This window comes from Trichosurus vulpecula, chromosome 6 (assembly GCF_011100635.1).
Source record: "Trichosurus vulpecula isolate mTriVul1 chromosome 6, mTriVul1.pri, whole genome shotgun sequence".
Classification (NCBI taxonomy): domain Eukaryota; kingdom Metazoa; phylum Chordata; class Mammalia; order Diprotodontia; family Phalangeridae; genus Trichosurus; species Trichosurus vulpecula.
The window spans coordinates 80,894,742-80,918,325 of record NC_050578.1 but is presented as its reverse complement, the minus strand read 5'-3'; the positions used below and the strand labels follow the sequence as shown (position 1 = coordinate 80,918,325).

Here is a 23,584-nt window from a genome sequence, read left to right as displayed (position 1 = left end):
CTGTCATTCATTTGCTCAGAGTACACTTTTCATTGGTCATAGTTCAGTCTCTGCTGATTAGAGGTCTAAATATGTTTACTGTCTGCCCAGGCCTTGCAGAATCTACGTTAAGGGGTTAAAGTGTAATCACCCCAGTCACTAGCCCTGTAAGCAGAGGGTGATCTAATCCAATATGGAGACAAGGCTACATGAAGTCAGGTGGCTTTCCAGTTGGTGCTTTGCAAATGGCTTTAATAAAAGTCTCAAGAGCAGGGCAACCTAAAAGGTTCTAAAGTGACAAGAACTGAGATTAAAAATGTCAAGTGATGAGTGCAATCTTTCTGCAACATGACCTGTGTTCGTCTTCAGCAAACAAAAACCCTAAAATTACAAATGTGAATCATGGACATTTTTTGTAAAACATTTAACTTGCCTTGAAATCAAGCACATAACATGTCTCCTGGGATGACAAACTTGGCATCAGTTGTGCTGAATGCTTTGTAAGTGTGGCTTTAAATTTGAGCTGACTCTTCCCCAGGAACTCAGGTTCTAGATACAGCAAAAGTCTCCATAATCTCTGGGGGGAGGGGCTATTGAAAGTGATAAGCAGATTCTGAATCTATCACCAAATCCTTTCAATTTCCTTTCCAACTATTTCTGCCCTTTTCCTCTTTTGCTTGGTCACTCTCGCCCAGGCCCTCTTCAATTACTTCATCCTGGGATCCCCAAAATGATCTTGTATCTTCCCTACACCTTCCTGGCAGGTTAGTCTTCCTGCTTTCATGAGGTCACTCTCTTGTTTGACATCTTCACTGGCAGGAGAAAATCTGCAATTCTTGGCCATAAAAAGACCCCAACCTACCTTTCCAACTCAATTATAACAATCTTCTAAGAGCTGAGATAGTCCAATTACTTCTAATATTATTAGTTTGATTCAAGACATGAAATGGGGGAAGTATCATTAGGGTCAGCTTCTAAAGCTTCCTTGTCAGCCTGTAAAGTGCTTCAAGAAGTCTTCACAATGATATATGACATTAAGTATTATTCTACCTTTTTGCTTATTTGCCCATAGTGGGCACTTAATAAATCTTTGTAGATTTTAATTTTATTGAAAAGTGTTAGATAAAGGTTTCTTTTTGTTATTTTCCTAACAAAGAGGATAATTCCTACCTTTTTTGCCATTATTTGTAAATGCATCTGCATAAATTATTAAGTGATCAGAAAATAAAATCTAAGAAGAAAACTTACAGGAAGCAGGATTATATGTAATATCACCCACCTCACTGCCTTTCCCATTATAGGTGCTCAATCAACTTTTGTAGAATGAACAATTTTGGGAAAAGAGATCCTAGCTCTGAAGACCTATAGCTGACCACTGAGACCCAGCCAAGGGGTGAGGGACCTGTGGCCTTTAGGTCACATGGCTCATGACTGAGTCCAAGTTTTACAGAACAAATCCTTTTATTAAGGGGATTGGTTCTGTGAAGTTTAGATTTAGTCAAGGGACCCTGCTTGAGGACCTAGAGGCCCCCATGTGGCCTTGATGCCACAGGTTCCCCAGCCCTGATCTAGGCCAACCTCTTCCTTTGCAGAGGCCCAAGGAGGTGAAGTCAGACCGGTTTGACATCTGATATGGGATTTGAACCTGTGCCCTCTGAGTACAGGACCACCATACCTTCCACTGTACTATGCTGTCTCTTAAAGGATTGCTTGGTAATAGCCTACAAGTGCTGGCTTTGATAGAACCAGGATTTCATTGCTGGGAGTGTTCCCTCCAATGGTGCAAATGGAAACCTATCCAAGCCTTTTCGTCCTATGTGACTCTTGTTCTTAGCTATAAATTCTCCATAGGGACTCCACCCAATGTGTTTTCCTTTGATTCTCTGACATTATGTGGAGACCAGTAGAGGGTAAGTGTTGCCCATTGGTTATCCTTCATTCTTACCACCTCTTTTTCCCATCATAGAGCTCTCTGATTATGTCCTTTATGACATTTCTCCTGTACAATTATTCATAGGCAATATGTTGTTGCCTGCTCACTACTGCCCTTTGAGTGACCCGTGACTAATTTTATTTTTGGACTTGACATACATGTTTCTACTTGAGAGGCAGGACCACCTAATGGGAAGAATGGCAGATTTTTCATCAGAGGACCCAGACTGTATCTCAGTTATAACATTTACTAGCTGTGTGAAGGTGAGTAATTCAATTCACTGGTCATTTTTTTCTGACTCGCAAAATGAGATAATAATATTTGTACGATGTACCTAGTTCACACAATTGTTGTGAGGAAAAGTACTTTGTTAACCTTGAAGTATTAAATAAATAGGAGTTTTAATTTTCCTAAGCCCTCTCTAGATTGTAAGCTCTTTGAGTTTTGTATCTTAGTGCTGCAGTACAGTGATGTAGATGTGGAAGGCATTTAATAAATATTGGTTGGATTAAATTGTAACAATTGAAGTTATTATTCAGCAGGTGGTATAGGCACATCTCTTGAGGACAAAGGAAATAAACCCACTGCGTCAGGAAGGATTTGTCTTAGGCATAAATGTTGTTTGCTGAGGTTGGTGAAAAAGTAGCTGTCCTTGGTTTTCAGAAAAATACTTGGACTGTGAGGACTGAGGTATGTTGTTTCCTCCTGAGAGAACATACGCTACTTGAAGGCAGGGATTATTTCATTTTTGTCTTTGTATCACCAGTGTGTAGTGTAGTGTTGGGCTCATAGTGAATACTTAACAAATGCTTGTTGATTTATTGATTGTTTGCCTAGGAGTGACCCTTAGAAGCCATACTACTGTACTATTCCATACTATTCAGGCAAAACCACATACAGCCACACCATTCAAGACAAGTCAAATCAGCAAACATTTGTTACGCACCTACTATGTGTCATGCACTGTGCTACACACTGGAGATAAGCAAAAAGCAAAAATAGCTCCTTCCACAAAGAAGCTCATGGTCTATGGGGAGAGACAACATTGAAACAACTTTGTACAAAGAAGACATATCTATATCTATCTCACCTGTATCCAAAACCATATCTATATCCATGTAACCTATCTCTATCTCCACATACAAGATAAATGGGAGAAAATCAACAGACGAAATACCATCCTATGTTATAATACCACTGAAGAAATATCTACTTTAGTAATTTATTCTACTTCTTTGTTTTTTGGGGGTCAGGGTTGAGAGGCTGAGGAGTGTTCTCTCTAGGCTGCACTCCTGACTCTTCTGGACTTTCAGACTTTCTCTTTTATGCCTCCTTGCTGAATCCCTTCATCCCACTTCCTCTTTTCATCTCCCTTTTATGTATTGTCTTCTCCTATTTGAATCTAAGCTACTTGAAGACAGGGAATGTTTTTCTTTCTGCTTATATTTGTATCCCTGGATACTTTCAGCCCAGAAGTATAATGGGAAAGATAAAGCCAAATTGGAGCCCAGGGTGGCTCAAAGGGTGAAGTCCAAAGTTCTGTGGAGAGGAGAAGGAAATGATAGCCAGACTGGAATGTGGTGTAGAAATGGCTTAGGATGTGCCAATAAAAGAACATGGAGTCAGTAGAGAGTCAAGAAAACTTTTGTTTGTGATGGGCCAACCCTTCTCAGAGAGCTGTGCAGTCATGTGATTTATGGTACTTCCCTGAATGGGCGGAGAGGAAAAGTCTTCCTTTTCTTTTCTATGCTGGGGCTGTCTGCCACTTTGCTCCCTGGCTCACCCCTTTTCTGGTTACTGTTCTGTCACTCCTCCATTTTCTTGATTATAGTATCCTTCACTTCCCAGATAAAAACTTATGAATAAAGTTATGGGAGAATGGCTGCAAAATTCCCAAATCCTGGAACTATTTGCATAAGTGGATATGCTATATGGGATGTGTTCTGGCTTCCAAAATCAGATGTCTGCTCATCATTGCCTCCTGCAAAACTCTGCTTTTCAGAGGTACATTGGCACTCCCCATATATGCCCTAGAATTTCCAGTTCCTCTTGCTCAAATGAATATTCCTCTAGTGTTTTAAATGGGTGGCCCTGGTGGAGGCACCGGAAAGTGTTATTGTTTTTTGTCCCCAAAGTAACACTCTGGTCAATATTGGGCAGGCAGATAAAAATGGCATGGTTTTTTTTGATGGGGGGAAGGCAGGGCAATTAAGGTTAAGCCACTTGCCTGAGGTCACATAGCTAGTGTGTCAAGTGTCTGAGGCTGGATTTGAACTCAGGTCCTCCTGACTCCAGGGCCGGTTTGTTCAACTCACTGCACCACCTACCTGCCCCTAAGCAGATGAAAATGTCATAGAGTCAAGCTATTTCTCCCATACTGAACAGCTCCTTGAAGACTGGCATTGAAATCTGTTGAAAAGCTACTTGGTACAGACCAGATGGTGTAATTCTTTAAACTGTCTGTAGTCAGTCTGAACCACTGTCTTTCACTAGTGCTATGGACAAGAATGAAAGTCTCTTCCCTCAACAAGCTAACATTCTACTGGGGGATATAACACATACACATATAATTTTAAAGTATATACACAGTAATTCCAAGGACAAGAGAGTGCTAATAATTGTGTGCTATGAGAGAGGATCAGTGAAGGAGGGGGAGGGGTGTCAGTGAATAAATGATCAGAAGGGATAAGGGCTTTGATAATGAAATGAGTTGTAGAGCCTATCTAGAAGTCTCAGCACTACTGACTAGATCCTGGAACTTTGGATAGCAAATTTGGCCAGTGTGAGGACCAGTTCTTGAGGGCAGCTTGGCTTTCTATCCTTTTCCATGCTGTTCCACTAGAAGTAAGGAAAGCCAAGGCAAGTAACAGTCATTCATTAAGTGCCTACTGTGTTCCAGGCACAGTGCTAAGTACTGGGGATACAAAGAAAGGCAAAGGCAGTTCCTGCCCTCAAGGATCTCACAGTCTAATGAGGCAGCAACATGCCAATAATTATGTAAAAAACACACTTAGGTTGTATGACCTTATTCTTAAGGCAACCAGAAATACAAGAGATTGTGTTTATCTAGGATGACGGATTTCCTATTCTCTCATCTCCACCCTTTGCTGGATTCGTAATTTCTTAACTTCCTAAGTCATTGGCCATGATTATAAGTCCTTCCTTTGCTGATATCTAAGAAAACAGGCTTTGCTCAGGGTCATAGCAACACTTGTGCGAAGCACCTAAGTCCACTAAAACTTGGAAGTCTTAAGTGAAGTGGAATGACTAGAGAGGGATATAGGATGACGATTTGGTGTTGATAATAGTCTGTAACTCTGGAATATTTTAGTTTCTCAGCTCTCTTGGGCCCTTGGCCAGCTATGCTGTTGGAAATACAACAATGCTTCTTCTCCAATATGCTATTACACTATGTCCTTTTGGGTCAGCCATCTAAGTTGCGCGGCCTGTTTTGGGTCAAGTTATGAGGGAAAGGTAGGGAGAAGGGGTGAATGTAGGAAGTGAAGAGGCAAGAGTTATGCCCTAAATCATGTTTCTACAAGGAATACATGTGTAGGACTTCATTTCCCACCATTATTTTCAAGGCCAAATGGGTTTTTCAGAGGACTGCAGGTGAACCTACAGGATCACGACCTTCCTGGGTGAGGAGTCTGATTGGCAAAAAGGATCGACCAAATCAGAAGTGATACCAGGAGAGCTGGGAGTGGGGGGCAAGATGATAGAAGTGGTAAGACTTGAAGTGATGTCAAGCTAGGGAGAGAGGGGATGATCACAGGGTGGTGGCTGTGGTATTCTGAGTTCTGATACTGAAAATAAGAATCTATAACTCTACAGCTGATATGAGAGTTTTCGGCTATCTTCCAGCCTGCCTCCAAGGAAAGACTACAGGAGGAAGATAGCACTCTACTCCAAGTTTCTACCAATCAGATCACAAGTGAAAAAATAAATGTTATGATTTCTGTTATTCTGGGAGAATTACAGGGATTGAAATTGAATTAGATTATAACCCCCCAGAGGTGTAGGTGAATCTTTGCCTACTTTTCTTATTTCTTTTGATCCTTCATATCACTCCATTTCTTCCTCTTCCCTGCCCCAATTACTCAGGGGTTTAATCTTGTGAAGTTAATAACAGGATGGTAGAATTTGAGAGTTGGAAGTGATCTCAGCAGCCCTAGTTTAACCCGCACATGGAAAGAATTGTCATGATAACATACTTGACAAGTGGTTAATCAGCTTCTACTTGAAAACCTCCAAGGAAGGGGAACCCACCATTTCTTGAGGCAGCCCTATCCCACTTTTGGGCAGTTCTAATTATTAGAAAAATTTTTCCTGACACCAAGCTTAAATTGGTCTCTTTGCAGCTTTCACCCATTGCTCTGAGACCAAACAGAAGAAATTCTCCATGTGCCAGCTCTTCAAATACTTGAACACAGTTATCATTTTCATTGCCTTCTGAAGGCTAAATATCTCCAATTCTTTCAACTGATCCTGGTTGTCCTCCTCTGGATTTTCTAGTTCATCAATATCCTTCTTAAACTGTGGTGCTTAGAACTGAACCTGGTTCTTTAGGTGCATACTCCGCCTGCCAAGGGCAGAGTAGAGGGGGATTCATGCCTTCTAACCTCTTTTAATGCAGCCCATGATTTTGTTAGCTTTTTCGGCTGTCACATCACACTGATGACTCATGTTGAGCCTTCTGTCCACTAAAACCCCCAGGTCATTCCCCAACCCCCTAGAGCAACTGCTGTCTATCTATGTTTTCCCCATCTTGTACTTGTGAAATTGAAATTTTGTACTCAAATATGACTTTACATTTATCCCCTTTGAATTTCATCTTATTAGATCTATCCTAATGCTCAACCTGTCAAGGTAATTTTTGGATCCTGACTCTCTCATACAATTTTGTGTCATCTGCGAATCAGATAATCACATCACCTTTATCCAAGTTACTGATAAATATGTTAAACAGCATGAAACCAATCATAGATGCCACGCTGATATCAAACCATTAACAATTCCTAGTGGAGTCTGGCCATCCAACCAGTTCTTATTCCTTTTTAACTCATATCTCTTCATCTTCTTCACAAAAATAGCATGAAATACTTCATAAGCTATGATAACATCTAGGTAAATTCTATTCATAGAATTCATTCACCTTGTCTATTAGTTATTAATCTATCAAAGAAGAAAATGAGGTTAGCCTGACTTGATTTATTCTTGATGAAGTCCTGTTGGCCCTTTGTGATCACTACTCTCCTTTCTATATGTTTGCCAGACATTTCTTTAATGACACATTCCAGAATTTACCCAATGATTGAAGTCAAGCTTACTGGCATATAGTGTGTTCTCCTCTTTTTTGAAAAATCTGCATGACTATTTGCCCTTGTTGTACTACCTTGTACCAATCTTGTACGACCTCTCATATTTCCCATGATTAACACTCCCTGTGCAACAGCTTCAGTCTTTTGAAGGAAACCTAAATAAGAAAACAGAAACTCTTACCCTTGTGAAAAGGGGAATTTCAATGGTAGAAAGAGTCATCAAAAAGAAGACACCCTGGTTTTATTCTCTGTGCCAGAGATCATTAAAGGAGGAAAGGAAGAAAGGGCCTGTGATTATCAAACTCAAACAGGTCATTATATAGTGTCTGGCTCTCAAAGGTAAAAGTATACCTTCGTGCATAAACACTAAGCAAATAGTGTTGCTTTAGAACACTCAGCAAAGCTATCAGATCTAGGCTGAGCTTAAGAAAAAGGTTTTAATCCTTCAATGATCTATCTATCTATACAGCCAATGGTAGTCTGAGTTTCAAGAATGCAAATCATTCTATAAGTGTGCTAAACCATTTTGGGAAGGGTTGTGAGGGAGGGAATGGATGCTTTGTTTATTCCCATGTCATCTGAAAGGGTCAGCTACAGATCAGCAAATGCTTTAAAAACAGTTTTTAGAAAAAAAAATCCTTCCATTTGAGGAAAGACCAGTGGGGTTTTTTCATGAACATAGAGGGCATGTAGAGAGTAGGGTGAGCTCTCCATGAGCATTTTTAACAGAAGCACCCACTACAGCAACTGTCTGATGGGCTAGTGATAGCTGCTTCTGGATTGTCTCTAAGAGCTCAGATAGAAATGAGCTAGAGAAATAATGCCCTCCTGAGGGACACACCCTGTGCAAACACTGGTAGTCTCAAGCTCTCAGCAGCCTTGAAGGCCAAGGCAGTTTTCCATAAGGAGAGATTCCCTCAGGCAGACAATGCTTCATGAAGTTAGCATAGGAATACTGCTTTAACTTTGTGCAGTGTTAGCAAAAAGGCTGCAGTCCTTGAATAAATAATCATGTTTGTTAACGCCCGGGTCAATGTTTGTTTCCAGATATCCTCTATTTCATGACGTGACTTTTATGCCAATATTTAGTAGACCTGCTGAGTGAGAGGTTTGGGCTTATCAATGAATCCGTTAGCTTGAAAGATATTAAAGATTGAGTCTGCTAGCTGTTGCAGTTTTAGTAAAACAAGAATAAAGTTAAAACTTCATATAGAACTAGGAGAATGCTTATTGGATTAAATAAATAGGTGCCACTATCATGAAAACTCTATATGTATGAATTAGAGAAAGCAACTGGTGGGAAGGAAAAGGGTTGGAGGAGTTTTAAGATTCCATAAACAGAGCAGTAACATTTTGGATGGTGAATATTATTCTCAACATTAGCAATAGACTGTGATGGACTCTCTATGGCAGAAAGAGATGCATGACTGTGTATATTGATTTTTTTGTCATTGGCATTCATTATTCTTATAAAAGACAGTTTCCTCAGTTTTTATTCCTACTCTATAATAAGAACTCCAAGAGGAGTCGATGTGTATGAAGGTCTTGAGAAGAGTGCTTTAAGAGGGAGAAAATATTTTTTCTTTGAATCTTGAAAAAATAAACCAACAAATTTATTTGAATGGTTTACACAAGTTTAAATCTTAATTCCCCAGGAACAAACCCCATTTAAAATTTAGGTCATAAATAAGCATATTTGTCCATTAAAAATATCAAACCTAATTATATATAGAATAAAATAATATGTTTGTTAAATACTCTTATGGAGCTTGAAAATTCAATGAATCACAACTCCCCAACTTGCTCATTGTATACCTTTGGATCAATACTGCATCCTGCTGCATTTTGGACTGTTATTGCATGCCAGACAACTGATAACAGAGGACCTCAAACTGCTTCTTGATATTACCCTTCCCCAGAGGCACCCAGTGTCCTTCTGATACCTCCCGGGGTGCTCAGAGCTTCACCATGATAAAACTCTGCATGGAATTCCTAAAACATAAGTTTGACCTGCAACTCCTGTGTTTGCTGGGTATATATTTTTTATTTGTTTATGTATGTACATATTATTTCTCCTGGTAGAATGTAACATTTTTGAAGGCAGATACAGTTTTGATTTTTTTTTTGTAAATGAGTACAATGGCCAGGGCTACTTCATAAATGCTTATTGAATCATTTATATATTAAATATATTTTTATATATTTTATTATTTTCCAATATATTTAAAAAATAGTTCTAAAATCTCTCCTTCTCTGCTCGACCTCTTGAGAAGGCAAGCAATATGATACTGATTATACATATGGAGTCATGCAAAACACATTTCCATATTAGCCAAAGTGCAAAAGAAAACACACACACACACACACACATACACACACAAGAAAAAGAAAGAAAGCGAAAGAAGCATGCTTTGGTCTTCACTTAGAGTTCATCAGTTCTGTCTCTGGAGGGGGTTGTCATTTTTCCTCACAGGTCCTTGGGAATTATCTTGGATCACTGTCTTGATCAAAGTAGCTAAGTCTTTCTCAGTTGATCGTCATTACAATATTGATGTTACTGGATACAGTGTTCTCCTGTTTGATTTATATAATTTCACAATTAAGTAAATACTATATGATTTATAATTCAAATAAAAGTGCAGCTTAAAGTATGGATGTATCATCTAAGAAGGGTAACACATTAACTCATTACTGTCCACTGAACACATAAGGATGAACAAGTTTCTCTAATTATCTAGGCCATTGCTTAGAAGAGACCTGGTTTGCAAGGGAAGAAATTCTGGACAGACAAGTTTTGATGTGAGGAGTTTGGCAAAAAATTGGAGTTTTGGGAGGTAGGCCTGGTTGGAGTGCCATGGTGGAACTTTGGGCAGCTAACATAGAATGATTGTGTTAGTTGTTCAGGAGGAAGGGGAAATTCAATAAAGAGAACTTTCACCTGCTTAATTGTTTTACTTAGGATCCTCCAATAAAAAAGGAATAAAACAAAGTTATGGCTTAATTTCCAGTTGTACTTGGACTTACTCACCCGTTAGAGTATTCCTTTCTCAGTTCTTCATACATGTCATTTAAAGTTCCATTTTGTCAACATGGATTCCCCACCCATTCCCTTTTTTAGATAAGCAGAAGGAAAAAGGAAGTGCTTAATTTTCAAACCCAAACCAAACCAAAATTTAAAATCTCAGGAATGCCTTTGGCTAATTTTTGTGCAGAAAATAGAAACAGTAGTCTAGGATTTGAACTCTGCAATGCCATGTGACTGGAGAGCACAATGATTCTATATTACAAGAAAGGTGTTTTTTAATGTCCTAGTTAAAAATATGCTATTAAATAATTAAAAAACTAAATTTTCTAACTTACATTTGTAGCTTTAGCCCTAAATTATTCAGATTCTCTCTCTCTCTCTCTCTCTCTCTATCTCTCTCTCTCTCTCTCTCTCTCTCCCTCTCTCTCTCTCTCTCTCTCTGTCTCTCTCTGTATCTATCTCTCTCTCTTTTGTCTCTCTCCTCTCTTGCTCTTCATTCCATCCCCTCACCCTTAACATATATGCTTTTGCTAGTCATCTTTGGTGGTTAATTAACAAATAGTTGAAAAGATTTAAGAAGAATATTTTCAGAGGTACTGTGGTACATTGGAAAGAGAACTGAATCTGGAGTCTGAAGACCTGGGTTCAAACACCTCCTCTGACAGAAACTACCTGTATCACCTTGGAAAGATGGTGCAGTGGACAGAGCACTGGACCGGGAATGAGAAAGATCCATGTTAAAAATTGGCCTCAGATGCTCACTAGCTGTGTGACTCTGGACAAACTCCATGAATCATTATCTGCCACAGTTTCCTCATCTATAAAACGGCATGTAGCTAATAATAGTATGTGGATCCCAGGATTGTTGTAAAGATAAAATGAGATAATATTTGTAAGGCACTTTGCAAAACTCGAAGTGCCAAAATGCTCACTATTTAATTACCTTATCTCTTGGGACCCAAGTTTCTTCATCTGTAAAAATGAAGGGGTTGGACAAATTAGAAAGTCTCTGAAGCTCTCTTTAGCTCCAAATTGTTGATCTAAAAACTAATAGATCTCTTTCTAAGACAGTAAGTGTATATATGCTGATTTTTTTTTTTTGCAGAAAGAATATCTAGGTACACTTATATTAGGAATCCACTGACAGATGGCAGAAAAGGATCTCTTGTGATCAAGCTGATTTACATAGAGGGCTGGATTATTAGAATCCTAATCCTCTGGTAATTTCAGTCATTAAATAATCCATATGTAGTACCTACTTAGAACTATAGGCATCAGATAAATCATATGGTTATTTTTTCAGGTGTGTTCAATTTTTTTTAGTAAGATAGTTGGGCTTAAGTGACATGCCCAGGGTCACACAGCTAGTAAGTGTCAAGTGTCTGAGACTGGATTTGAACTCAGGTCCTCCTGACTCAAGAGCCAGCGCTCTATCCACTGTACCACCTAGATGCCCCTAAGGTGTGTTCAATTCTAAAATATTAAAGCTACTCCAAAATTACTTAAACATTTTTCTGGAAAAGAAGAAAAATCGTCTTTGTGTATCCTGTTCAGACCTGAAGATTTGGAACTTTTTTTTCTCTGAAGTTATGATTATTGCATTAAGGCATCTTATTGCTTGAGAGGCAATGGTTTATTCTCTTTCCTGTGAAACCAGCATTCATGGAATATGTGTGGATGGTGCAGATCCAGAGTCATGAAGACCTGACTTCAAATTCTCCCTCAGACACTTGCTGGCTACATGACCCTAGGCAAGTCAGTTAACTTTTCTAAGTCTCGACAAATAATAGCACCTACATGCCAAGATTGCTGCGAAGATAAAATGATACAATGATTGTAAAGTGCTTTGGAAGCTTTAACCTATGCTAGTGATCATCATCATCATCATCATCATTATCAAAATGCCCATCTTTATGTAACTACAACAGACATCTAAATACTTCTGAGGGCTACACATTTGATTTTCAGCAAAGCTTTGGACAAAGTCTCTCATATTGTGCTTTTGGCCAGATTAAAGAGATATAGGCTACATGGATTCAGAGCTGGTTGAATGACCAAACCCAAAGAATCAATGTCAACTTCAAAGGAGGTCTTGGGGAAGAGTACCCCAGGGATCTATCCTTGGTCCTGTGCTGTTCAACATTTTTATCGTTGACTTAGCTAAAGGCATAGAAGAGACTTTCATGAAATTTCAGATGATGTGAAGCTGAGATGGAGAGCTCATACGTTAGATGACAAAGTCCTACCCCACAATCAACTTGGCAGGCTTGAATGCTAGGCTGAATCTAATAAGGTAACATCTAACATGGCCTGATATGGAACTTTTCCCTTGGGTTAAAAAAAAACAGGTTTAAAATACAGGATGGTGGCATGGGATGGTTAGATAGAAGTTCATTCAATTAAATAACTGGGGAGTTCGGTGGACTCTAAACTCAATTGGATGAATGAATGAATGAAGCACTTATCAAATGTTTACTATGTGCAAAGCAAGGAAATAAAAATGGATAAGTAAGTTGACATCTGCACTTCTCTGTTTCATTTTGAGGCTGCATTTTAGAAAGAACCTTTATAATAGTATTAAACATAATAACTGACATTTATATCACATTTCAATATTTGCAAAGTGCCGTACATAAATTGTCATTTGATATCACAATCATTTAAGGTAGGTGCTACAGGACTTATTATTCCCATTTTACAGAAAAGGAAACTAAGAATCAGACAATTTAAATGCCTGTGCCATAGAGCAGACAGCTAACATGTGGTGGGGGTGGGATTCAAACACAGAACTTCCTGACTTCAGGTCCAGTTCTCTTTTAACAACACCAGGAAAGTGAGAATACTTCCAAAAGAGGGCAGCAATGATGGTGAGAGAATTGACCAAAGAGACCGTGAAAGAGAAGACCTGTGGGGGTAGTGACAGCAACTACAAGTGTTTCATGTTGATGTAGGAGTCATCTTATTATGTTTGGTGTCAATGGCCCTAAATAGGAAGAGTGGATGGAAATTCAGAAAGATAGGTTTAGGCTCAAGGAAAGGGAAAACTTCCTAACAATTGGAGCCATCTGAAAGTGAAATGGATTGATCTGGGAGATGGTGGTTCCACTCTCATCAGAGGTCTTTAAGCCAGGATTGGATGACCACTCATCTGTGATGTCACAGATGATATTCTTATTCAGATGCAAATTAGACCAGATAGCCTCTGAACTCAGATTCTGGGACTGTGTGATTAGGTCTCCCAGGGTGAATCTAAACTCCTTGCAGAGGGAGAGTCTGCTAGAGTTAGCAACTGGCTTCAAAATGAATTGAATTTTCCTTAAGGGTGTAAGAGAATGTGGAGAAAGGATCCCTTTTTTTCTTTTTGAGAGAGAGAAATTTACCAGAAAAATACCTTTGTTTAGGTAAAATAATTAGACTGATGATGCTAATTGAATTGTCCCCTCAAGTTTGTTTTTCATTTGTTCTTCTCTTCTTTGTTCCTTTTCCTCCTTTTCCCTTCTTCATTTTCCCTACTTCTTTTCTTACTATCCTACTCCTCCCCATTGTCTCAAGCCTATATCTCCCCACAACTTCCCAAGGATATGAGCTTTGTGTCTTATCCCTACCTGTACTGCTTCTTGAATACTTGGGCTATGTCAGTCTGATGAGGGGTATCTCAGCATTTTCAAGGTTACAGGAGGTGCCACCTGGTCATGTGGTTTTAAGCTTTTGATTTGTACATCAGTGTTGCCAAGATCATTACTACTACCAATCATTTCAACTATTTCTACCATCATTTCTACGGACCACAAACGAAGCCAAATCAAAGAAATAAAGTGACCTTCATAAAGGGGAATTGCTTTTGAGGGTCCGACCTGAGATTGATGATGCAAAGTTCTTGGACATCTATCTGCATTCTAATGTTCTAGATGCCACTCTCTCCATTGGTTGCATTCTGAGCCATATAAAGACTCTTCAACTTTCAACACTTCCTGAGTAAAGATAAGAATGAATGAAATGGAAGCCATCTAATTCTTTTCATTTAGGAATTTTTTCCAGATCCTCATTACATTTAGGTAAGCTCAGCAGTGGAAATGGTTTGCAAAGGCATATTTCTGAATTTAGGTCCCCTGTTCATGCAGCTCTCCAACCCTAGCTCTCAAGTTGGTTAAAATTTTACAGCTATCACAAACTAAAATGTCCAAATGGGAATCTATGATGAAGGACATGCTACTGAATAAATGGTAGGAATATTTTAGATCCTTGTTTATAATTTGATAAGGTATTTTACATAAGTGTAATGAATTTACAAGGTCTTTGTGAGAAAAGAGTTCCAGATGGCAAATACATGCAAAGAATTTGGGCAAACACAGTTTTGGCAAGAATATTCTGGATTCTGGAATCAGTGGGAGGAAATGAAATGTAGAGCTAATAATCTACAATTATTGGTTAAAAAAGTATATTAGTACATTTCTTCTCTCAACATCCTACCTTCTCTTCTCCACCAATTCCCAGAAACTGTTGACAAGAGGAAGTGGGTCACCTTAATTTCCCTTATTTTCCTCTTCAGCTCTGTTCATTCCAGGGAAATCTTTCATTGAGATGCGTGTAAGAATCATTCTATTCATGGTCTTTTTTAATGCAGAAAGAGTGGCAAAATGAAGATTGTATTTTTGGGGATTTGTGGTCCTATCATGTATATTTTTCTTTGGAGGTGAAAAATAATCATTGGAATGATTGTATCTATGTAGTATTAAAGAAGTCATTAGTCTGTCTAATATTGTTAATGAGCTAGACAGGATAGTTTCTGTAATCTTCTTTTGCAGATGGAGAAAATGTAGCCACCATGACTTCTTAAAGTTGCACAATCTCAAAGACAGAAAGGGAACCTATTCCTCCCACCTCCTCAGCTAGGACTTCATCAGCTCTGCCTCAGCATGCAAAAATGTAGAACCATTAGATAAATTTTATAATTAGAGTTGGGTTTATTGCACTTTCATTTCAGGCAGACCTCCCATCACTCCTTTGAAGGAGCTATAGAAGAACTTATCCTACTTTGGCAGCATGGTAAATAGAATTCTGGGCTTGGAGTCAGGAAGACCTTAGTTCAAGTCTGACTTCAGCTACTTATTACTTTGTATGACATTGGGCAAGTCACTTAATCCTGTTGGCCTCATTTTCCTCATTTGTAAAATGATCTAGAGAAGGAAATGGAAAATTACTTCAGTATCTTTGCTAAAAAAGAAAAAAAATACCCTGAACAAACCCCAAAGGTCATGGAGAGTTGGACAGGACTGAAAATGACTAAACAAACAACAAACACCCTACCTTAGATTCAAGGAGAAAATAAAGAAATTGCCAAGTGCAAATGATGGTTCAAGAAGTATCGTTGCCATTCAACAATTCTCCAGGTGTTATACTTAACTGAATTTGACTATTCTGAAAAGATTTTTTTTTTGGTGCTGGTAGAGGCACCATCTTTTGAGCTAAATGGATACATAAATCATGCTTAGATTGAGGAGGGGTTCTGCACTTATTGGTTTTATATCTATCTATCTATCTATCTGTCTATGTAATCTAAATGTTCTTTGTTTTATTTCTACCTAAGAGTGAGATTGCAAAGCCATATAGACTTTTGGGTGAAGAGAATGTGAAAGCCCTGTAAGTATAATTATTGAAAATTTACATTAATTTTTCCTATTAAAATTGATATGACATTCTCACTTTATACCTTACATAGTGGGTCCCTTTCTTCCCTTTCTGCCACCTCCCCCACAGAACATATTCAATTGTCATTGGTTTCTGTCTCAGTAGGTAATTAAAGAACTTTTCATTATCTCCCCTGTGAAGCCCTGATATCATTTATGACTGAAAGTAGGCACCCTACATTTCCACATGGATACCAGGGATGGAACCTGAACATGCAATTGTTATCCCCATTTTTTCAGGTAAGGACGCTAAGGCAGACAGTGGTTGAGTCACTTCCCATGGGTCACATGCCTAGTAAGTGCTGATGTAGTAAGTGTCAAAGGCAGACTTTGTGCCAAGTCTTCTAGACTTCAGGTCTAGATGCCTACTTGAATTGACTTCATTTACTCAGTGATGGTCTTACATATGGTGGGTTACCTTCTACACAGAATGATTGTTTTGGGAGGAGGTTAAGAAGATCCTCTACTCCTCCCACAAAATTCTCAACTACTGGCTAATGCTTGGAGTTTTAAGAGAGCAAATCGCATTTGTTTAACTGTTAAAATACAAATGCCTTTGGGCTAAACACCACTTTAAACTTATCAGTCACTTATCACGTAGTGTGACTGGAGGTTCTTTGAGTAGGCTTTGTATGAGATTGTGAGGCTCAAATGAAAGAATATCTGTAAAGTGCTGAGCACAGTGCCTGGCACATAGTAGGTACTGTATAAATGCTTGTTCTCTTCCCCACCTTTGGTAGGAGCAGTGAGGAAGAGATAATATACATTGATCCTTGTAGAGTGAATGAATGAAAAATCATGCACTATAGATTGTGCTAAGGGCTGCAGGTATACACACACATAGGGTGTATACCCTAATCAGTCCCTGTTCTCAAGGAGAACCCAAGAATGCAGCTACAAGGCAGATGGAAAAAATCCCATGGTCCTTAGGGAAAAATAGCAAAGGATGTTGTACTAACTCTCCTTTAATGACATTTCCACTGATAAAACCATTGTCTGTTTCTGGTGTTGAGCCATTTGACTTTGCCAAATACTTTGGTGATGAGTTTTCTTTCTCTGGCTCTTCTGTAGCTGTGGCTACTGAAGAGGTTGGGACTGCAAGGAGCCTCAGAGCCAGTTGCCATAGGTCATCTCTGCAAGGGTTGATCCCTTTGTTAATGGCTGTATGGATGTCAGGGGTACTGGTATTCCTAGGGCTCTTGGGTGCAGGGTTCTGGGCTGTCTCCACCTGGGTGTGAGTAGAGGTGGTGGTGGTGGTTGGGGTGCTGCTGGTGGTGGTTCACCCATGAGGCACATGCCACCCCTGTCTCTCTCTCAGGATGCCTTGGTACTCTAGCCAAGTTGCATGGTGTGTATGGCCCAACCTGGGGGTGGGGTGGGGTGGATGCAGTTGGATCTTCAACATAGCAAACACTTTATAATGGGGTTTTTTATATTTATTGTCATCTTTGCTTTCAGTAACCAAAGGAACTCTTTGTTTCAGAGTGTTGATCACATTTGCACAATACCTCCAGAAATACCCTTTTGAAGATCACATGAAATTAGTGGGTGAGGTTACAGAATTTGCAAAAGGCTGTGCTACTGATGAGACAGCAGAAAATTGTGACAAATCCCTTGTGAGTATCAACCCTGTGATTGAGTTTGACCTTCTCTCTTCATTTCATTTCAGATAGGAGATCAGAGTCAATAGTAACGTGTCCTACCAAGATGCCCATTTCTGTCTTGTTCTTGGACTTCTCACCCAAATACCAGTCCAGAACTATTCTCTTTCATTAAAAAAACTGCAAGGAATTGTTCTGAACTAAGAGAAAGTCAGATAATTTGAGAGGAGAAGACTGTTCAGGCAGCTTCCTCTCCTCACTTCTTGTACCCTGAGTCTTGTTCCACTCAAAAAAGAAAATCAAGTATGCCCAGAGCTTTAAATGGGTCAGTGACTAAACACCTATTTTTTCCCTTGTAGTGCCAACTTTTAGGGGATAAGTTATGTAAATTGCCAAGACTTTGGGAGATGTATGGTGAAATGGCAGACTGTTGTGCCAAAGAGGAACCTGAGAGAAACCTTTGTTTCCTAAGCCACAAAGATGACACAGGGCTCCCTAAAATCAAAGCTCCTGATTCTCAAACTATCTGCAAAATAGTCCAAGAGAATGAAAACAGAGTAATAGGACAGTAAGTGACATCAGAAAATGAATGTAGGAAGTGGTGGGCCACCATAAGAGACAAGGGGCCCTGGAATATGTCATACGTTTTTATTTGTGTGGGACTGAAGGGGAAGTGGAATAAGCATTTATGAAGTACCTACTATGTGCTGGGCTCTGGGCTAAGGGGGTCACAAATATAATTTCATTTGATTCCCACAAAAAAAATCATTTAGATGCTGTTATTATTCCAATTTCATGGATGAGACACCTGAGGCAGACATTGTGTGACATGCCTAGTGTCATACAACTACTAAGTTTCTCACATCTTCCTGCATCTATGAAATGAAGGGGTTGGATCAGAGGTTCTTTGAGCCCCTTTCTAGCTCTAGAATTCTGTGGTCCCAGTGCTCCAGGCAGTTCTGCAAAGAGTATTATGTAATTGCAAAGTGGTCAATCTGCAGAGATAGAGGGAGTTTCCCTGCTCAGAATTTCCTGTGCTCAGAACTGGACCTGGATTTATGGTCCAAACAGTGGTGGATTCAGAGAAAGCTGAAAACATTTATAGAACTTTGATCAGCATGGAAATGGCAGCACCAGCCCTGAGTTAGTAGAAATAACTAACTTCCATGAGAAGCTTCTGGGCCCTGGTGAATTCCTCCCTATGCGTGGCCTTCCCTGAGACTTTTGCTGCCCTCTCCGGATGTTTGTCTCTTCATTCCTCAACTGACGGGGGGGGGGGGGGGGGGGGGGCTTGTTGGTGGTAGTTGCCCTGCATACACCAATTCCTGGTTAGAGCTGAAAGAATGCCAATGAATTTGCAGCTCCTAATTAAAGAGCAGCTCAAATTAAATCTAGTTACGTTCAGTTGAAGGAGTAAACTGCTTTCACCTGATTCTGGTTGATGTGCGTACAAGGTCGAGGACATTCAGTGTTCCTAGCTATTCAAAAGTGACCCCTTGGTTCTTTTTGCCAATTTCAGCTACCTGTATGAGGTTGCCAGAAGGCAACCCTCCTTCTATGCATCAGAACTCCTTGTCTATCCTCATCAGTGTAATGCAAATATATTGCCAGAGTGGTGCTAAATCCACCTGCTTTGATAATAAGGTATTCATTTAAAGAGAGAGAGACAGAGAGAAAATGAGAATCAGTGTAGGATCCCTGAATCCAAGAAATCCCATTTAGCTTACCATGATCATCCATCAGCCTCTTCTTGAGTCCTGGCCCTTGGCTGTAGAGGCACTGTAGCATTGTAGAGAAGGCCCTTGGCGGGGGTGAAGTCAGGAAGACTTGGGTTGAAGTCCCATCTCAGGAACTTACTAGCTGTGTGACCCTCTGCAAGTCACTTAATTTATCCTTGGCTCGATTTTCTAATCTGCAATTTGAGGGGATGGTACTTGATGCTCTTTCCAACTCTAAATACATGATCCTTCCTTTGTTCCTCTTCAGCACTGATCTCTCATCTGTGAATGGTACTATGATAGGGTCTGCCTCTGTGTTGCTTAAACTTTCCAATCCACTGTACCATTTCATTATTTGTAATAATGAAATTGAGAGCTTTCTGTATTTTGCTGTCAGTATCGTGTGTGTGTATGTGTGTGCAAGCATGTAAATTTATATTTGTGGAGGAATTTGGAGTGGACAGACTACTATAGGCAGACAAATGAACTGTGCTGACTGATGATATTGGGAACATTAGGTAGGACTGAGGATACAGTTGACAACATAGTTTCGTTTTTGTCCAGTCTTTTTCAGTCATGTCTGACCCTTTTGACTCCATTGGGGTTTTCCTTGGAAAGGAGTCATTTGTCATTTCCTTCTCCAGGCCATTTCATAGATGAGGCAAACAGGGATAAGTGACTTGCCCAGGTTCACACAGTTAGTGAGTGAGGCCAAATTTGAACTCATGAAGATGAGTCTTCCTGATTTTAAGCTTAGTACTCTAGCTACTGGGCCACCTAGCTGCCCAATGACCTAGTTGGCCCTAAGGAAAATTGGGAAGCAGGTGTAGTTTGTCTTCTTGGTTCCTTTAGGCTCTGTGCCATGCCACAGGAGGTATTTAGGACCTTTCTACTAACTCTTTACTGTCCCAAGTACCCCACTGCAGTAGCATTGCCAAGCCCACTCTCCCCAGAAAGGCTCCTCCCGTATCAAAATATACCCTGTCCTCTTCCCTATCTCTTTGACACCATACTCTCAGCCAGATGTCCTCTCTAAAAATAGTCTTGAAAAGCAATTCACATTCAGTCACTAATAGTTGAAATCTGTTATCCTAACGGTGTTTTCTTTTTCAAAGAGGATTCTAAGAGTTACAGTTCCTTAACCTCAAGGAGTGAATTCATAGTGAATAGTGAAATTTTAGACACACAGTAAGCCAGTGAAAGAGATGTTTTGAATGTGAGCTCCTTTTGGATTTCCCTCAATCCCATACATGTTTACTTTATTACCAAGTCTAACACTGGTTAGTAGATAAGTAATTTAACTTTGATAGCTATTGAAAAGTTTTTCTATCTTAAATGCTTTTGAAATGCTCTGTGAGAACAACATATGCTGAGTAATTTTTAGATGTGGAGAATAATAGGATATTATTTAGCAAAGATATATAGCTTATTCCATCAGGATATAGAATGTTAAAGATTTCATATTGCAGACAGGAGCACAGATTGTGAGCTGGTAGGGACCTTGAACAATTTCATCATAGATGAGGACATCAAGGACCAGAGAGGTTAAGCATTCAATTAACTAATCACTGTGCTTGTGGCTGATTCACTTGATGGATTCATACATTATGCTAATAGAAAAGAAGGTCCCAGCTTCGATTCCAATCCACCAAGCAATTATCAGTCTCCTATTAGATAACATTAAAGTCCTAGGGGGCATCAAGAGAAATATCAAAGTATCCTCTTTCCTCTTGCAACTTACAATGTATTACAAACTGATGAGATAGCCATTGACCATTCCTAAATCTGAATAACTGTCTTCTAATTGTGTCACCTTGGTCATAAGAGGTACCAGGAAAGTGAGGTTTAAGGGCTTAGTCCAAAACTCTGTCATTGCTACTGAGAAAACAAGCCCAAGGGCATACCCTATTATTGGTGGGTGAGATATATTCATAAAAAGCAAGGTCTCTTAACTCTCTCACTGTCTCTGTTTCTGTCTCTCTCTGTCTCTCTCTCTCTCTCTGTCTCTCTCTCTCTTTCTCTCTCTCTCTCTCTCTCTCTCTCTCTCTCTCTCTCTCTCTCTCTCTCTCTCTGTCTCTGTCTCTCTCTCCCTGTTTGTCTCTCTCTCTGTCTGTCTCTCTCTCTGTCTCTGTCTCTCTCTCTGTCTTTCCCTCTGATGCGGAGCCTAGGTTAAACCTCTTAAATAATGAAGAAAATGTAGAATTAATTTGTGAGGACTTTGTGGGGAACTTATTTTTCATATTAATGAAAATAGGGAAAATTATTTTTGAAAAAGGCGATTTCTTCTTTCTACAACTCTCTGCTTTAAGAGATAAAGTATCAATTTCAGGTGCAAAATAGAGATTTCGATGCTCCAGTTTAGACAAGTTTGGAGAGAGAGCTGTGAAGGCTGGGTAAATCCCTGAGTTGCATTTGCCTAAAAAGCTTTGTATTTGTTAAAGAAGCAAAGATGGAAAAGGCCTGGGATTCCAATATCTATAACCATCACCACTTTTTGCTGTTAATTTCATCACTTCCAAAAAGTAAAAAAATCTGCTGCAAGTGAAATTCAACAAAAAGGTCAACCAAGGCCCTTTCTCCAAGCAAGATAACACTTTATTGTCAGGGCACTACCTGCCAGTAAAATGGGTCTAATTGCTGCCTCCATTAGCCCAAAGACAAAAAATTGAAGATGCAACTCATTTTTATAAGCATAGAACAAAGAATAGAACAGAATAGGTTACATCATGGGGTTGAGGACCCTGGACAAGTGAGTTAACTTCTCTAAGCCTCAGTTTTATCATCTGTAAAATGGAGCAAATAATAGCACTTACTTCCTAGGTTTGTTGTAGGGATAAAATAAGACAATAACAGGCAACAATAACAGGCAACAATATGATTGACAGGAAGTTGGAAATGAAGGGAAAGCAACATCTTTCTTCTTTACTGTGACCAAAAAAACTTCATCATTTGAATCCATTTGCAAAGTTAAGAGAAAGTGGGTCAGGCTTTTCTGGACAGTAAACCAGACATCTTTGAAGGAAAGCTTGCCTTGTGTCTACTCTCATCTCACAAGAATAGCAGAATTCCTTGAGGCAATAATAGAATAGTGATTAGCAGGAGAAGTAGATTTCTCAACTTAACTCATTATAGGTCAGTGTATTTCTGCACTATATGAAATAATGAGCAGGATGCTCTCAGAAAAACCTGGAAAGACTTTAACTAATACAAAGTGAAATGATTAGAATCAGGAGAACATTGTACACAGTAAGAGCAATATTACATGATGTCCTACTATGAATAACTTACCTAGTCTCAGCAATGCAATGATCCAAGAAAATTTCTAAGGACTCATGATAAGCAATGCTATCCACCTTAAAAGAAAGAGCTAATGGAATCTGAATCCAGATTATACCATACTAATTTTCACTTTCTACATTTTTAATGGTTCTTTTTTTATTCTGTGTTTTCTTTCATAACACAAGTAATATTGAAATATGTTTTGTGTGGTTGCACATGCATAACATATCAAACTGTTTACTGTCTCAGGGAAGGGTGAGGAGGGAAGGAGGGAGAGAACTTAGAACTCAAAATTTTAAAGAAACAAATGTTTAAATTGTTTTTATGTGCAATTGGGAAAAATAAAATACTAGATTTTAAAATCATTTTTGCTTATGATATATCTTTTCTTCCTTCTAGATGACCAGTGGAAGAAAACAGAGATGGAACTAAGGACCCAAAATTCATGCATCTGTTTTGTTTCCCTGTTGGTGTCAAATCAATAGAGTTATGAAAACATCAATTTTGCCTCAAAATTCTTATTTTATCCTTCCCCAGTGTTGCAAGAAATAATGAAGAAAAGCATAAACAATCATGGCGGTTGTCTAGGAGTGATCTTTCTGTGGTGTGTGATGATGACTTGTACCAGAGGGTGTTACCCTTTGAGATGTTCTTGTGCCTGAATTAGATTCTCTCATACCTTAAGCAGTTTTCCCCAGACCAAGATCCCCAACTCAATATTGTGAATTCATTAACATCAACATTAATTTTGCATGGGTTACAAGGATATGGACTTTAAGGTTCTTTTTCTCTTTTTAATTTGATATGTCTAAAAATATTGGGCTGAATCCTGCGACCTGGGTGGTTAGTAGGCAGGTTCTTGTTGCTAGATATATTAACAAGTATCCTCATCAATAGAAAATATGGCTGAAGCATGGATATTGCAGCTGAGTAATTAGAGCCAGGCTGGATAAGGGTGTTTGAGACCCATACTAAGGGATCCAAGCTGAGGTTTTGGGGACAACTAGTGAGAGAGAGAAAGAGAGAGAGAGAGAGAGAGAG

General features: G+C 39.2%; 1 protein-coding gene across 3 annotated transcripts; it reads left to right on the top strand.

The window, feature by feature from the left end:
- Positions 1–14,722: 14,722 nt before the first annotated feature.
- LOC118854067 (albumin-like) lies at positions 14,723–23,117 on the top strand. Of its 3 annotated transcripts, none has more exons than XR_005010697.1 (5): positions 14,723–14,845; positions 15,846–15,898; positions 16,088–16,185; positions 17,429–17,561; positions 22,943–23,117. XR_005010697.1 is itself a non-coding variant. In XM_036764378.1 (4 exons), the coding sequence occupies exons 1-4, from the start codon at positions 14,840–14,842 to the stop codon at positions 22,973–22,975; spliced, it is 225 nt and encodes a 74-aa protein (XP_036620273.1). In that variant the 5' UTR covers positions 14,723–14,839; the 3' UTR covers positions 22,976–23,117. The 3 variants fall into 3 exon arrangements, 1 of the variants encoding a protein (XP_036620273.1); XR_005010698.1 differs by having other exon boundaries at positions 16,049–16,185; XM_036764378.1 differs by lacking the exon at positions 16,088–16,185.
- The last annotated feature ends 467 nt before the right edge of the window (positions 23,118–23,584 follow it).